The sequence below is a fragment of the Cavia porcellus genome, unplaced genomic scaffold (genome assembly GCF_034190915.1).
Source record: "Cavia porcellus strain 051 isolate PalLab524CR breed Dunkin Hartley unplaced genomic scaffold, mCavPor4.1 scaffold_22, whole genome shotgun sequence".
Lineage (NCBI taxonomy): Eukaryota > Metazoa > Chordata > Mammalia > Rodentia > Caviidae > Cavia > Cavia porcellus.
This window is the reverse complement of record NW_026947505.1, coordinates 54,898,035-54,915,483: the sequence shown is the minus strand read 5'-3', so window position 1 is coordinate 54,915,483 and position 17,449 is coordinate 54,898,035. Positions and strand designations below refer to the sequence as shown.

General features: G+C 38.4%; 1 protein-coding gene across 1 annotated transcript in view; it reads left to right on the top strand.

Annotated features, from left to right (window-relative positions):
* The window catches only part of Rragd (Ras related GTP binding D), a 37,346-nt gene extending 34,225 nt beyond the window's left edge, over nucleotides 1-3,121 (top strand). Inside the window, exon 7 of the mRNA XM_063233218.1 lies at nucleotides 280-3,121. Coding sequence (XP_063089288.1) covers nucleotides 280-431 — 152 coding nt within the window. The 3' untranslated portion in view covers nucleotides 432-3,121. The remainder of the gene's footprint in view (nucleotides 1-279) is intronic.
* The last annotated feature ends 14,328 nt before the right edge of the window (nucleotides 3,122-17,449 follow it).

Below are 17,449 nucleotides of genomic sequence, written 5' to 3'. Positions count from 1 at the left end.
TTCTGAAAGATGAAAAGGAGAAAAGTACAGTTCAGTGGTTATTCAGATCTTTGGGTCACAGCACTGTCTGAAAACAGGGTGTCTGCTCCGGACGTTTCCTCGGTAACTGCTGCCTTCCCGGGCAGCCCTCAGTTCCTGCAGTCCGGGGCGGACGCAGGGAGGCCGGCCCTGCCGCTCACAGCTGCGTCTCTGCCGCCCTCTACTGGTTTGTCCTGGACATTGTGGACATGAAAAGGCTTTCTATGTGACGTTTATAGGTATTTTTGTTTTCTTCTTCAGGGCTTATTGACTATAATTTTCATTGTTTCCGGAAGGCCATCCATGAAGTTTTTGAGGTGAGAATGAAAGTGGTGAAATCTCGAAAGGTTCAGAATCGGCTACAGAAAAAAAAGGGGGCCACCCCTAATGGGACCCCTCGAGTGCTGCTGTAGGCGAGGCTGCAGGAACATCTTTGAAATCAGACCTTTTCAATGAGTCTGCTGCACCATATTGCACTAAAGAAAGATGAAGAAGGAGACTGGAACACATGACATGGATTTATTGTTTTAAAAATTCCTGCAACCCTCTTAATCGTCTCTTTTTTTAAATAAAGTAAGCACTTTGAAGCAAAAGCTTGTATATTAACCATGAAGTGAAATCCACTGTACTTTCCTTACAGAAATGTAAACTTCTATGGTCAGTAGTTAGAAAATCCCGTGTGAGAACTGCCAAGAATTGTACATATTTTGCACTTTTTCATGTTTTCTCGTTGAACTGAACTTTGATAAAATGACTTTTCTAAACTCTTTTCTGTACTTGTGTCAAGGACATGCATACTGTAGCTCATATGCTAGGCAATCAGAAATTAATCAAAATGATGCATTGGTAAGGACTTTTTATAAATTTGGGACTCTTTGCTATAATTGTTGAAAGAAATCATTTTTCAGTGGGGCTGAAACAGATTGGAGCTGCAAGCTCCAGGAGCAATAAGAACTGTCCCCTATTTATAACGAGTGTAAACAGTTTCGTAGAATAATTTTAGCATCAAACATATCTAAAAATTTCTATTACTATGGCTGTACTTCCTAAATCAACAGTTTCTATGAAGCCCTTTACCTCAGTATAAACCTCTATAAATCACTTTGTATAGATAAGTGATTTTTTTAACTGCATTATTATTCTTTAGAACTTTGGGGACCAGATTTCCAAAATGGTGCCGATCACTGGGGAGAAATAAGAATGTTGCTGAGGTCTGATTTCTAGAGACTCTTCTGTACCTGCCACTTGGGGCTAAAGTAACATCAGCGGTTACAGGTTTAGCAAATGCAGGGGATTGGCAACTGCAGCCTCACATACATAGATGTCACTCTGTATGTTTGGCCCCTGTGCAGAGGCCTGTTGTGCAACCTTTAAAATCTTGTTTAGGACCAGTTTTGTTTTGTTTTTTAAAATTGCTCCATAGCCACAGAGTGAATAGAGCAAATCTCCACCATGGAACTGTTGGCTGTCTTTATATCACCTGTATCACCTTTTCATCTGTGATAATGTGCCTCCCATCCAGTATCTGTTCTCATAGTACGACGAGCTCAGCTTGCACTCAGCATGCTCTGCAAGGCTGAAGAGCCATACTGAAAACCCTATCAATAGTGACAAAAGATAGCTAGATGAGGAACTACAGCTTTGCAATTGTTTCCAAGACATTTCTTCACTTATGTTTACCTTAGAGTAGCAGAAAATGGGGTCCTGACTACTCCTATGCCAAACCATTCCAAGTAGGTAATTCTGTATCCATCTCAAGGATTAGTACTCTATGGCATACTTGAGGGGCATTAGAAAAAAATATTTAAAAAGCAGAGCCTCCTAGAGACAAGAAAGTCAGTCCTAACAAAACGTACAAAGTCTCTAAAACAACTTGTCCTTAAAACTCTCCCACTTATCTCAGTGGCTTTTTTTCATCCTTTCTTTCTCCCTAGTCCCAAATCCTACTGCTTTAAAGGTGGTAACTAAAATTGAAGATGGTAGTTTGTTGAGGTTTAAGGTTTGAGCTTCCCAAGAGTCTGCATGTTGAAAGATTTCTAAAAATCATTAGGGTACCCTAATTCCCCTCTTCACATTTTCTACTCAGTAACTTAGATGGTTAGGAGCCTAAAGTTCCAGGGAAGTCTTTTCCGTAACTTCGGGGCTAATCCTGTTGAACTGTTGCTAACAGACCTGGCTTGTGTGGGTTATTTGTATGGATATAATTCTTGAAAAATTTTTATGGAATGTTTTTCTTTGGATAAGCAAATAAAAGAGTCAAGTTTCTAATATAACTTTATCCTCAAGAAAGAGACCCTTGCCTATTTGGTAAATCACACTTTAGTGTATATATATTATTATAACCAAGTAGAACTTCCACTTTTAAGCTGGGTATATGATGGGTTTTGTTAAAAATGTGCCTTAAAAAGCCTATTACTTCAAGAGCAAGTGATTCTTTGGGGAAAGGGCAAAAATAATCCTATGACCTAGGACCCAAGTTTGTGGTAGTAAGTGCACTCTTTGGTTAATCACATGTTAATTAATATAAATTACTGCTTCAAATCTTGTGTGACAATGACCTCTTAATTAAAGATATAGGAGTTATATGTAAGTGTTCATTTTTTTTAAAAGTCTGCTGTTGAAATTTCAACACCTCTTTAAGTACTTTTACATTTTCTCTTTCTATGGGTGTTAGGTTTTGGCAATCTCTGTGGTCACATTTCATGCTTAAACATGGCTATAAAGTCAAAACACATGGTAGTTTTAATGGTTGAGAACTTGACCTGCAGGTTTCTAGAGCAGGGCAGACCTTTGCCTTTTGAGTCAGTTAGAACTTCTTAACAGAGGTGAAATTCTGTATCACCTTTGGTTATTTTCAGTGATGTAGATTAGCATGAATGACCAGTATGGAGTCTTTTTAAAGGAATATAAATAAAAAACCTGGTGAATATTCACAAATAGTGTTATTTTGTGAACATAATCTATTTTGGACCCTTAAATAAAATAGCTAAAAATCATAGCAATACTGTTATGTGTGGGTTATATGTCAACTCTGTTTGAAACACACTCCAGAAAAATAGCTGACCTTTTGTGATGATTAAAATACGGCATGTGTTCAACTTTGTATAGACTGGATGTAATTTGTAATCAAGTATGCTGTATTTTTTTACTTTAAGCAGCACATCATTTATATCCTTTGTTAAACTGTTGCTTTCAAGAATGTTTGAATTTTAGAAGTACATGTCATGTTCATTGCTTGGGAAGGCTCTCATTTTATTTCAGGCATATTCATACTCAGCTTTCTGGGACTAGCTGAATGGTCTGATTAAATAAGGAAGACTGGTGGGCCAGGATAAGCTCAGTGGCACAGGCGCCTCCTGGAAGTGTGAGGCCATGAGTTCCATCTCTCGTACAAAACAAAACAATAACCTTTCTTTTTTTTTTTTTTTTTATTTAAGAGGAAAAAGAGAAAAACACAAAACAAACCAAAGTGGCGTAAGGGTACACGCAATACAGAACTACAAAACAAAACAAAACAAAACAAAAAAAACATAACAGTAAGAAATTACCTGCTAGTAGATTACACACTATCTTCTTGAAAATAGTTCCTCAAATCACGGTATCAAAGAACACAAGGTGGACATTCAAACAGGGAGACTGCAAACAGCTGTGTTCAATGTTCCAAAAACATTGATAAAGTCAGCTATTTAACACCCCCAAACACACTTGCTGTTATATCCGTTAGAGCTCTTTTTCTTTTTTTTTTTCCCCTCTCTTTTTTACAACAAAATTTACACATCTTGGATTTTATTACTCCTTAGTGCTTATTACTTTCTTTGGGGTGGGGGAAGAATACAGTCAAATATGGCAAAACAAAGCTGTCAGTCAATACCAAGGATAGACAGCACATGGTGTAGAACAGAGTACAAGTTTATCAACAATGGTTATCAACGTTGTCCCTTGTTTCCTTAAAAAGAATTGTCTATCTTATTAGATATTATAAAGTTGGACAAAACAGTAGAGAACAAGACCAATAAAACTTAGGCATTGTAAACATTACAGGACTTCCAAAGAAGACAATATTCAAACCAGAATGGGTATCTTAGTGAATCTTATTGTCTTCAAAGTAGTTGCCTATGTCTTCAAACTTGATACTATCATATAGAATGGAACAGAGTCTAATCAGTCAAAACAAGATCGTGGGAGTACTACAGGACTTCAAAACAAGTTAATAGGAAATCGAAAAGAGTTACTATTTATATATCCTAATTTTTTTGAATTTTTCTTTAATTAAGACAAACATAAGAAATGACTAAGTAATTTTTTTTTGAAACAATAAGGGGGAGATTGAGATAAAACAGGACATAACAATATAACAATAGAGGTCACAGCATGACTGTTTCAACAACCTAGTACTTCACCACCTTATAACCTGACTTAATAGTAGTTACCATAGTGTCTTTTTCCTTGAAATATTTGGATAAAACTTCATATACTCTAGCTTCAAATATTTTCATATCAAGAAGCCCAGAATAAAGCCTTTCTAATTAATGAGTGAAAACTTTATAAGGCTTCAAGGCCACCTAATGGGGAATCATGATTACCACATATTTTTATATATTTGAATCATTATTTACATTAGGGAAACTATTCGGTATTCACACATGCGAGATTGATTTATTTCACTAATGAGTATGGTCTCAAGCTGCGCCCATTTATTGATAAATATCTCAATGTGATCCTTCTTTATAGCTGAATAATACTCCATTGTCTAGAAATACCACAACTTTTTTATCCATTCCTCAGTTGATGGACACTTGGGTTGTTTCCAAGATCTGGCGATTACAAATTGTGCTGCTATAAACATAGGTGCACATATATCACTGTGGTATGATGCTTTCAGTTCTTCTGGGAATATGCCTAGAAGTGGAATAGCTGGAATAAATGGGATTTCTAGTCCCAACTTTTTGAGAAATCTCCAGACAGATCTCCACAAAGGCTGTACCAGTCTACACTCCCACCAGCAGTGCAGGAGAGTTCCTTTTTCCCCACAGCCTCTCCAGCATTTGTTGTCGGTTTTCTTGATCCTGGCCATTCTTTCAGGAGTGAGATGGTATCTCAGTGTGGTTTTAATTTGCATTTCTCTAATGACCAATGATGATGAGCATTTTTTCATGTATTTATTTGCCATTTGCATTTCTTCATCTGAGAATTGTATATTCATCTCAGATGCCCATTTTTGGATTGGATCTTTGAATTTCGGAGGTCTGAGTTTCTTTAATTCTTTATATGTTTTAGACAAGAGGCCCTTGTCTGAGAGAGAGTTCACTAAAATCTTTTCCCAGTTTGTGGGTTTTCTTTTCACTATGCTGGAGATTTCTTTTGACATGCAGAAACTTTTTAATAAGAAGTGGTCCCAGTTATTGATTCTGGGAAGTATTTCCCGTGCGGTTTGAGTCCTGTTCATGAATTCTTTACCTACTCCTATGTCTCCAAGGTTTCTACCTATTTTGTCTTCCAATAGATTTAGTGTTTCTGTTTTAATATTCAGATCTTTGACCCATTTAGATTTTAATTTAGTACATGGTGATAGACATGGGTCTAGCTTTAGTTTTCGGCAAATGGAGAGCCAGTTTTTCCAGCACCATTTATTAAAGAGACTGTCGTTCTTCCAGTGAACCTGCTTGGCTCCTTTATCAAAAATAAGGTGGTTGAGTGTGTTCGTAGTTGTGGTTGTATCTTCTAATCTATTCCACTGATCTTCAGCTCTGTTTTGATTCCAATACCATGTTGATTTTACTACTGTTGCTTTGTAGTATAACTTCAAGTCAGGGATTGTGATGCCTCCTGCTTTGTCTTTGCTGCTTAGAATTGCCTTTGCGATTCTAGGTCTCTTCTGGTTCCAGATGAAATTTAGGAGTGATTTCTCTAGATCTATAAGGTATGTTGATGGTATTTCAATTGGGATTGCATTGAATCTGTATAACAGTTTTGGGAGAATGGCCATTTTCACAATGTTTGTTCTTCCTATCCATGAGCAAGGGATGTCTTTCCATTTTCTGAGATCATCTTCAATTTCCTTTTTCAGTGTATTATAATTTTCACTGTATAAGTCTTTCACTTCTTTCGTAAGAGTAATTCCTAAATATTTCATTTTTTTGCTTGCTAATGTGAATAGTCCAGTTTCTCTTATTTCCCTCTCTGTAATTTTGTTGTTCGTGTATAGGAATGCTATTGATTTCTGAGTATTGATTTTGTATCCAGCCACATTACTGAATTTATTTATTGTATCTAAGAGTATTTCAATGGAGTTTAGGGGGTCTTCTATGTAGAGTATCATGTCATCTGCAAACAATGATAATTTAACTTCTTCTTTTCCTATCTTTACCCCTTTTATTTCTCTTTCTTGCCTAATTGCTCTGGCTAGTACTTCCAGTACTATATTAAATAGGAGTGGTGATAAAGGACATCCTTGTCTTGTACCCGATTTTAAAGTAAAGGCTTTCAATTTTTGGCCATTTAGTATGATGCTGGCTGTTGGTTTGTCATAAATGGCCTTTATTATATTGAGGTAAAGACCATTTATTCCAATTTTCTGTAAAGTTCTTATCATGAATAAGTGTTGGACCTTATCGAAGGCTTTTTCTGCATCTATAGAGATGATCATGTGATTCTTATTTTTGGCTTTATTGATATGGTGGATTACATTTATTGATTTGCGTATGTTGAACCATCCTTGCATTCCTGGGATGAATCCCACTTGGTCATGGTGTATAATCTTCTTGATGATTTGCTGGATCCTATTTGCCAATATTTTATTGAGGATTTTTGCATCTGTGTTCATTAGGGAGATCGGTCTATAGTTCTCTTTTATAGTTGGGTCTTTCTCAGGTTTTGGTACTAGAGTAATATTTGCTTCCAGGAATGACTTAGGAAGGATTGCTTCCCTTTCAATTTCATTGAATAGTTTGAGGAGTGTCGGCATTAGGTCTTCTTTATATTTCTTGTAGAATTCTGCAGTGAATCCATCTGGGCCTGGGCTCTTCTTGGTGGGCAAGGACCCAATTACATTCTCAATTTCATTAGCAGAGATTGGGTTATTCAACAGTTTTATATCCTCTTGATCTAGCTTTGGTACTTCATATGCTTCTAAGAATCTGTCTATTTCTTCTGTGTTATCAAACTTTTGAGAGTAGAGGTTTTCGAAATAGGTGTTGATGATCCTCTGTATTTCTATTGGGTCTGTAGTGATTTTTCCTTTTTCATTTCTTATTGCATGAATTTGAGCTTTTTCTTTCCTTTTTTTAATAAGGTTGGCTAGGGGCTTATCGATTTTATTTATTCTTTCAAAGAACCAACTCTTTGATTCGTTGATTCTTTGGATTGTTTTCTTAGTCTCTATTGCATTGATTTCTGCTCTGATTTTTATAATTTCCTCTCTTCTTTTGGCTTTGGGCTTGACTTGCTCTTCTTTTTCTAGGTGTTTGAGGTGTAGCATCAAGTTATTTATTTGTATTCGTTCTGTTTTCCTGATGTGGGAACTCAGTGCAATAAATTTTCCTCAGAACGGCTTTCATTGCATCCCACAGATTCCGGTAAGTTGTATCTGCATTTTCATTTTCTTTTAGGTATTGTTTAATTTCTTCTTTAATTTCTTCTGTGACCCACTGATTACTCAAGAGTGTGTTATTTAGTTTCCATGTGTTTGCGGAATTTTTGCAGTATCCTTTGTCATTAATTTCTAATTTCAGAGCGCTATGATCCGATAATATGCAAGGGATGATTTCAACTCTTTTGCATTTGCTTAAATATGTTCTGTGAGCTAATATATGGTCTATTTTAGAAAATGATCCATGTACTGCTGAGAAGAATGTGTATTCTGATGTTGTTGGGTGGAACATTCTGTAAATGTCTATCAAACCCATTTGTTCACAGGTGTGATTCAGTTCTGTTATTTCTTTGCTCATTTTCTGTCTGGTTGATCTGTCCCTTGGTGTCAGTGGTGTATTAAGGTCTCCTGTTACAATTGTGTTACTGATAATTTGAGTTTTCATTTCTGTTAATAATTGTTTTATATAACTGGGTGCTCTGGAATTTGGTGCGTATATATTTAAGATAGTTATCTCTTCCTCTTGGAGTTTTCCCCTTACGAGTATGTAGTGACCTTCTTTGTCCTTTATGGTCATTGTTGGTTTAAAGTTCACATTGTCTGCAAACAGAATGGCTACTCCTGCCTTTTTTTGGATTCCTGCTGCATGAAGAATTGTTTTCCATCCTTTGACTTTCAGTCTGTGAGTATCTTTCTGGGTTAGATGGGTTTCCTGTAAACAGCATATGGTTGGATTTTGTTTCTTGATCCATTCTGCTAGTCTGTTTCTTTTGATTGGTGCATTGAGACCATTTACATTAATGGTTATTACTGTTAAATGCTGGTTAATTGTAGGAATGTTATCTCTCTGCTGTTGCATCTTTATCTTTCGGTTCTGTTTAATTATTTGCTTTGCTTAGTGGTTTTTTCCTTTGTGTATCTAAACTGTCTTTCAATATTTTTTGCAGGGTTGGTTTGGTGTTCATGAAGTTCTTCAGCTGTTCTTTGTCATGGAAGTATCGTATTGCACCATCTATTTTGAATGATAGTTTTGCAGGATATATCAGTCTTGGTTGGAAATCATTTTGCTTTAGGATCTGGAATACTTCACTCCATGCTCTTCTTGACTTTATCGTTTGTGCTGAGAAGTCTGCTGTGATTCTGATAGGTTTTCCTTTATAAGTGATTTGTCTTTTCTCTCTGACAGCTTTTAATAATCTATTCTTGTGTTGGATTTCTGGGATGGTGATTATTATATGTCTGGGTGTAGTTTTATTTTGGTTATGACTGTTTGGATTTCTATATGCTTCACTGATCCTGATGTCAGTTTCTGATCTCATGCTTGGGAAATTTTCAGCTATTACTTCTCTAAATATCCTCCTGACATCCTTCATGTTGTCTCCCTCTCTTTCATTAATCCCTATCATTCTTATGTTATTCTTCTTTGCATCGTCTTGCAGTTGTTGAATTGTTGTTTCCTGGTTCCTTGTTATTTTCAAAAGATCTTTCCTTTCCTGTTCACTAGCTGCAATCCTGTCTTCAAGGTCTGAAATTCTATCTTCACTTTCATTAAGGCGGTTTTTACAACTTTCAGTGGAGTTTTTTATTTCCTGTATATCTCTGTGCATCTGCATTATGTATTCTGTTTGTTTCTTATATTGCTCGTCTAGGGATTCTATCTTTTTGTTTAGTTCCTCCAATTTTTTATCTGTGTTTTCTTTAGATATATTTAGAATCTCTTTCATTTCTTTTATCATTTCTTCTTTTATCTGGGAGATTATTTTGAGTTTGAATTTCTTTAAAGCTTCCTGGAGTTGCTTGTCAATTTCAGTGGCTATTGTGTCTGATATATGAGGTGGATGGGATATATTTTCTTCTATATACATCGCTCCTAGGGTTTCTTGAGATGGGCTGGAGGTTTGAGGTTGTAATTTGGTCTTTCGTTTTGTCATTTTCCTATATTTCTGTGTTTCAAGTGTTATTTGAAAGCTTCCTCAGGATCTGTTGAAAATCCCCTTCTATGTTTAGAGCTACTGAGACTCTGGCGCCGCGCTACCCCAAGCCATTAGGCCTACAGAACCAGTGGCCCTCCTCTGCCTGCTCAGAACTCCGCAGTTCCAGACAAGCTGGGCCTCAGGGACACTGTGCGCCCACCTGCCCCTTGGAAGCTCCGCAGTTCTCAATCGCAGCCGGGTTAGGGTACTCACCACAGGCCGCAGTGCTTCAGGAACCTGTGGACCCTCCCTGGTTGCAGAGATATCCACAGTCCTCCAGACACATGGAGAGGCCGATGCAGGCACCCCAAATCTGCCCAGCTCCTCCTCTGCAGACCAATGGCCAGGCGCGGCAGCTAAACAGGCTGGGCTAGGCTGGTAGTGTGGGCCAGCCCACCTATCGGGAGCTCAGCAGGTCTCCAAATGAAGCCGGGAATGGGGAGGCTGATGTGGAAGCCTCAAACCCACCTCTCCCCTTCACTGCACCTGGAAGCCTGAGGGAACCCCAGCAGTCTGGGTGCAGATATCCAGAGTCCTCCAGACACGCAGAGAGGCCGGTGAGGGCACCCCAGATCTGCCCAGCTCCTCCTCTGCAGGCCTATGGCCAGGCACGGCAGCTAAACAGGCTGGGCTAGGCTGGTAGTGTGGGCCAGCCCACCTATGGGGAGCTCAGCAGGTCTCCTAGTGAAGCCGGGAATGGGGAGGCTGATGTGGAAGCCTCAAACCCACCTCTCTCCTTCACTGCACCTGGAAGCCTGAGGGAACTCCAGCAGTCTGGGCGCAGATATCCAGAGTCCTCCAGACACGCAGAGAGGCCAGTGAGGGCACCCCAGATCTTCCCAGCTCCTCCTCTGCAGACCTATGGCCAGGCGCGGCAGCTAAACAGGCTGAGCTAGGCTGGTAGTGTCAACAATAACCTTTCACCCTTGAGAAATTGATTACTATACACTTATATTACCGTTTCAAAGACACTGCTAGGTCCCTCTAGTTAAAAATAAACTTTTGAACATGGTGGTCTTGTTCTGTTGCCCAGGCTGCTCTTGAAACTTCTGGGTTCAAGTAATTCTCTTGCCTCAGCCTCCCTGTTAGCTAGGACTACAGATACCGTGCCTGGCTATTTAGTAAAATTTGTCTTGGTAACCAGTTCTCATCTTATAGAAATAAGGATAAATAGTTCTGTTTAAACTGAACTTATCAAACACAAGGCCTCACACATGCTACATAAATACGATCCAGCTAAGCAATATTTTCAGCCCCTTTCAATCCTCTTTTTGTTCCAGATTTTTTTAATGGGGGAACTTGCTGTTTAGGACTATAGAACTGCTATAGATCTGTTATTTCAGTAAACTTGAGATACTGATTCCTGTTGCTCTGACCCTAATCATCTGAAAATCTACTTTTATCATTCATTACTTTGCTTATTAGTAAAATTCTATTGTGCAGTGACCTTTACAGATACCCTGGAGCTTTCAGAGAGGGCTAACATTAGGTGTTGCATCTTCACTATGAAACCCTGTTTTTGATTGGAAATTCTCATCTTGGAAAGAATTATTTTCAAGATTTTTATCCAGTGGTGATGTTAAGTTTAACAAAGAGGAAACATCATTAACAGAATTATTCAATAATAATAAGTAGGAGCTTTACATAACAGTCCTCATGAATCCAAGAGGTAAGTACTGTTCCTGTTTCAGTTTTTCAGATGAAACAACCAAGGAGAAATTCAGCTGATGAAGATTATGCAGCTAGTAAGATGCAAGGCCAGGAATCTCATCTGGTAGTTCACGCAACTCTAGTGATCATAGCTTCACTGAATGTCTTGAACGTTTTCCTTTCATAAATATGAGGAGAAGCGTTGGATTTACAACTGCATGACCTAAGATACTAAGGTATTTTAGGAGTAGCTGTTCTTACTTGCATTCCACTGGCATATTTATGGGACTGATAGGAGACTTCTGTCAGAGAAGAAATTCAACAAAGATTATGCACTTTTCTTCTTGATCCAGCAAGTAATGCCTCAGCTAACGGAGTGTTTAAATATCAGGAAATTTGGTTCTGTAATAGATAATAGCATATCAAGCACTGAGAAAATCAAGAGAAAGTAAACTTTTGGTCTTAGCAGCATTCAGTCTTTTACCTGAGTTTTCAGTGTGTGACAGTTACAGAAAAATAAACATTGATTGGGGTTAAAATTCAAGAAGGTTCATCTCAATCTTAATCCTTTCTTAAATTCACACTGACATTAAAAATTGCCACTTAATACCTTTGCTGGAATCTTCTACAAGAAAAGCTTTAAATCTGTCTCAAAAATTGGCTTCCTTCTTGCTAACGCTGTTACGATATTGTAGCGTCCTTCCTAAGGTCCCTGCCTGACACTGGGATTCTATTCACTTCCTACTCATTCAGCTCTTTCAACTCAAGCTGACAAACGTTTGGTTAATTGGTTTTCTTCTAGCCATCCCCTCAGCCACTAACCTGGCTTAGCCTGCCATGTCTTCTTATTTGGGTCACAGTAGGGTTCGTACCAGTATCCGTTTCATCCAACATATATTCCATTCTCTGCCCAATACCCAGAGTGACCTTTCTAAACTGACAATTGTTTTTGACTCCCTTGCTTAACATCTCTAGTCTTGCTTTCTTACTTTTGGGTACCAGTCTAGACTCCTTTGTAAAGTCTGCAAGATGCCCAGATCCCCGGTCCTTATCTGCCTCTTCAGCCCTGGTTCACCCAGCAAAACTGGACACGCTGCCCACGTGGTGTGGTGGAGGCAAGCACATAGGAGTTTTATTCTTTCCCTTTGTTAATCATTTTCTGAGGGAAATTCAATGAATATTTATAGGATGTTTACTACATGCCCAACACTATGCTGATAAAATGGCTAATAGGCAGATATTGAAGATAAAAAAGATACTCCTAAAAATAATAGAAAACTAATTTTAGCTAGATCTTTTTTTTTTTCTTTTTTTTGTCTTTTTCCTTCTTATTGGTACCGGGGATCGAACTCACGACTGCCTGCTTTCAAGGCAGGCGCTTATGCAGCTGAGCTAAACCCCCAGCCCCTTTAGCTAGATCTTTATAGGTATTAGTTTTTAGAATTATAATTGTATCAGACTTTGCCACTGTTCATTACCCTGTGGAGAGTTGCAACTAGCACTGTCTAGTTGAAATTTTTAACCAATAGCAGATCAATTATATTAATATTTAATGTAATTTCAGAAATTTGCTATACAAGTAAGTGTTAACTTGCCTTGTAGTTAAGAGATGACTTACCTTAAAGTATGTTTTTGCCTTTATTTGTTTGAGACAGGGCCTTGCTGTGTAGCCGAGGCTGGCCTCAAAACACCATCTTCCTGCGTCAGCCTCCCAAGTGCTGGGATCAGAGGCATGCACCACTATGCCAGATAAAACAGTATAAAGTTTCAAGTGTTTTTGAAATGTCCGTACTTTTCTAACTTAATGCACATATGAAGTCACAACCATTTTAAGAATTAGAGTTAACGGAAAGTTTATTTACTGTGTCTACTTTTTTTCATCTGTGTGTACCAGGGAACTGAGTGTTGTTCAAAATGATAGGTAGCTTTTGCTCTCTTAATATGGTGTCATGAGGAAAAGAAAAGGATCTGATGGAAAACAGAGGGTGGTTCAGAACTCTTTTAGATCACTTAGAAGAAGTTGGAATGTTTGAGTGATCTTTTAAAATGTGCCAGATTTAAAGGGATCCTCAAGACTTACTTTTGCTTTATCCTCTGGTGCTGTGATTGAATGCAGGACCTCACACACGGTAGGCAAGAACTCTTCCACTGACCTGCATCTCTTGCCTTTTAAATTTTTGAGTCTCACTAAGTTGCCCAGACGGGCTTGAACTCACAATCCTCCTGCCTGAGCCTCCTGAGTAGCTGGGATTACAGGCATGCACCACAGCACCCAATAGAAGGTCTAAAAGGATAGTTACGTTCAGATAGTGATCCTTTTTCGGTTGTAGCAGCAGTATTTTTGCAGTTTTCCGTAATGTAGTACTCCTGGTACAGTGAAAATACAGGTTTTAGTCATCTCTATCATAGTTTTAAACATACTACAAGTTGTATCATGTCATTTTCCCAAAGAACAATTCCATGATTACAAAAGATGAAAGGAGAAGAGGAAAGGTGAGGGAGGAAGAAAAAGAATTTGAAAAATGTTGACTAGCTTAGTAATCACCAATTAATGGTTTTTCTTATTGGGATTTTGTTTCAGTCAGGGACTAAGCAGTTGAAGCTGAGATGAAGTCTGGTTCCTACACGCAATCTTTAAAAAAATGATCTTAAAAGTCAGACTATCCATGTGTACTCCTACACCCTATGCAGTGTTTTTGTTCTTGTTCCTGGGATCAAACTCATGACTTCGTGTTTGCCAGGCAGATGCTTATGTCACTGAACTAAATCCCTGGCCCCCACCCTATGCAATGTTAAATCTGCCCAGGGATAGACTTTAGGAGCTGAATCTTTTGTGTGTGTGTGTGTGTGTGTGTGTGTGTGTGTGTGTTTTTCGTTTTTATCGGTACCAGGGATCGAACTCACAACTGCCTGCTTGCGGGGCTGGGGATTTAGCTCAGCGGCATAAGCACCTGCCTTGCAAGCAGGCAGTCGTGAGTTCAATCCCTGGTACCAATAAAAATGAAAAAGACAAAAAAAAAAAAAAAAGAAAAAGAAATCACAACTGCCTGCTTGCGAGGCAGGCGCTTATGCCGCTGAGCTAAATTCCCAGCCCCCATAGGAGCTGAACCTTTATAAAATCTATTTTAAACTGTTGTCGTGAGCCACAATAAATACAACTCATACTGCAAATTATCACACACTCATAATTACAAATATAACAAAGCCAAACAAAAGATTTTATGAAGTACTATAAGTAATGCCCTGCATTCTGGTATTTTTTCTTTCATTTCCTATTTACAAATGACATCATAATGTAATCATGTGTCCAATCTGTGGTCTGTAATACAAAGCTAGCATGAATTCACTGGCTAGCTCAAGGACACCTGAGGATTTTCTGTCTCACCTAAAATATTTCTGTTCACTTAAGGTCTTAACATACAGGAAATTCTGAATAAGTTCTTAATTTTTTATTTGATCAGGGGTATCTGCTGTGATTTTACTTTAGCAGTTTTATTTTTCTTGTTCACCCTTGTATATTTATTGTGTACTGGGTTGTACTGGGTGTGAGCAGTTGAGGGGACTGCAGTCCTGAGGATCATCTTCACTGTAGGTGATCATAGTTATGATGAAATTGTCTTTACTTTTAGAATTTAGTGATTCATGAGTTCATATCTTTGTTACTAACTTAGGTGACATTGTCTTATCCAATATTACACGAGTCTGTCAGTTTGCCCATTCATGCTGGTTCCATCCTCCCAACAACCACGCTATTACTCAGGGTAAGGAGGGCTTTAACTAGTATCCAGCTGACTAAGACCTTTGACCATCCCACTTACTCATTCTTTACTAATAATATCCTGAGACAAGTGGGATTATTCTAATCTCCCAAAACTAAGAGTCAGACTAAGAACCATCTTAGTCTGTTTAACTACAACAGCAATTTTAGAGCTCAGTCCCATGCTAGCTCCCAGTGCCACTGTGGAGAATTCCATTCCTGCTTGCATTACTGCTTCTGTTTGCCCCTTGCTTATACTACTGTCTGTGTCCCCCAGGCTGCCACCTAATTTTTCCTTTTTACCCTTGCAGAGAGCTAAATCCTCTAATACTCAGCCTTCCTCAACTAGGTAGTCATTAACCTAGAACTAATTCTGGATTTAGACCAGAATATCAGAATACTCATCACGAGGTAGCTGTTATCATTAGGCTTTTACGAACCTTCCCTGAAAAGCAGTGTAATAAAGGGACTGGCCTGGGAGACCAGTCCTGTCCATCTTCCCAGATCAGTGGGAAATGAAGGAACTCAACTGAGGTTCACAATGTGCAAGACATAATGCCATCAATTTGCATACTGTTTTAGGTAACGCTCTGGGCAGTACTTTCCAAAATTATCTGGCCTTAATCCTCTAGGCTGATGCAGTGGCACATACCTTAATCCTAGCAGCTCAGGAGGTTGAACAGGAGGGGATCACAAGTTTAAGACCGGCATGGGCAACTTACCAAGACCCTCTCAAAATAAAAAGGACTGAGGAAGTAGCTCAATGGTAGAACATAGCCTAGAATGCTTGAGGCCCTATATTCAATCTCCAGTACCACTGGGGGAAAATCATCTAGAGTGTTTAGACAGATTCCCTACCCTAGTCTTCTCTTAGAATCTCTATGGGAGTTCTCTGTGTGTCTCAAGTAAGCACTCCAGGTAACTCTTGTAATTTGAGAGATACAGTTTTCCATGTAAGTGATAAAAGGGACAGGGAGAAGATCTAGTGGAGGGAGTAGACTCAGCTGGTGGAGCTTGTCTTGAATATGAACTGTAGTGTCTCTTCCAACCTGGTTTTGAAGCTTTGAAAACTGACATTATTTAACTTACAATTTAAATGGAAATGTTTATAAATGTAAATTACATGGTTTTAAAATCCTGTGCAATTAACTTAGATATTTAAATACTCATTCTGGGTGTTACAAATTATACAAAATGGTACTAATTTACAAAAACTGTTTTAATTGCTCTTTCCTCAAATAATTATATTCAAATTCCTTACATACATTTTTTTATAGCTCATTCTTTATGATCACTGGAAAACATTATGAGTGATCTAACAATTAATTCCTTCCCAGTTATTTAAGATAGACCATGATTTAAATTGAGTAGGTTGCTGGCAGAGGAGAGTTTACTGAACTCCCAGAACCATTTGTTAAATGTTAAAGACTTTTTGTTTGCTTGTTTTATTTTTGTAACACTAGAAGTTGAATATAGGGGCTTGTACATGTTAGATTCAACCGAGTGCTATCTACTTAGTCATATGCTTAGCCCAAGACAGTTTTTATTTTCTAACCTATTTTTGATCTCCATAAATAAATTCTTTATTTATTTAATAATTGCCTGAAAAACCTACTAATAATGACCTCCAATTTATATTTACCAGTATCATACACTAGGGAATAATTAACAAACATGTTTTTGCTTTTGTCCCCTGATTTTGTTGAGTGACTTTTATAATAGGAAACTGCCATTGCTGAAAGAGTTTTGGCCCAGACAGGACACTGTAGCCGGTGAAGCCTTAGAGGTGGAACCAAAGAGCCCCTATCTCCCCCACCCCTAGGAATTTACCTATGGTGCCAAACAAAGACCAATGGGCTACCCGTGCATCCCTAATGCCCCCTTAGGTTCCACCCCAAACCGAGGCTACTATATACCCCCCACACCACGTGTCCGCTGAAGAGAAAGCCAGAATCCAGCCATGGAGCTGGGGGTGGGGGGTGGGGGTGGGTGGGAGGCGTGGGGTGATGGTTTGGTTTTCTCCCTCTGCGTTCTCAGTTCTCAGAATAAAGGCCTCTTTTGTTTTATACTTCTCATCTTTTGGATATAATCTTATCAATTGCTTCACTCTTTCAAGAGATCTTATCTCCCTGAAGAGTTTTTTGTTCAAAAATGACAGAGTAAAAATAAAAATATAAAGCAACTTTTCTGAGAAATTATAGTGTGGGAACAATTTTTCTTCCTATTCTGGCCTTCATGGTATATGTTACTATTTAAGAATTTAATGCACCTAAACCCAACTTCAAGTCCCTCAGGAAGCTAAATTGGCCTCAGTATTTTCTCACAGAATACTACAAGCTGATAGACTATAGTATATACCCGTACTTGGTATATGTGGTTGGTTAGTACTAAAAGAATAAATTTTAGGGAAGTCTAGGGCTACTTTTCAGAAGTTGATGACTGGATTCCATCATTCAAGTTTGC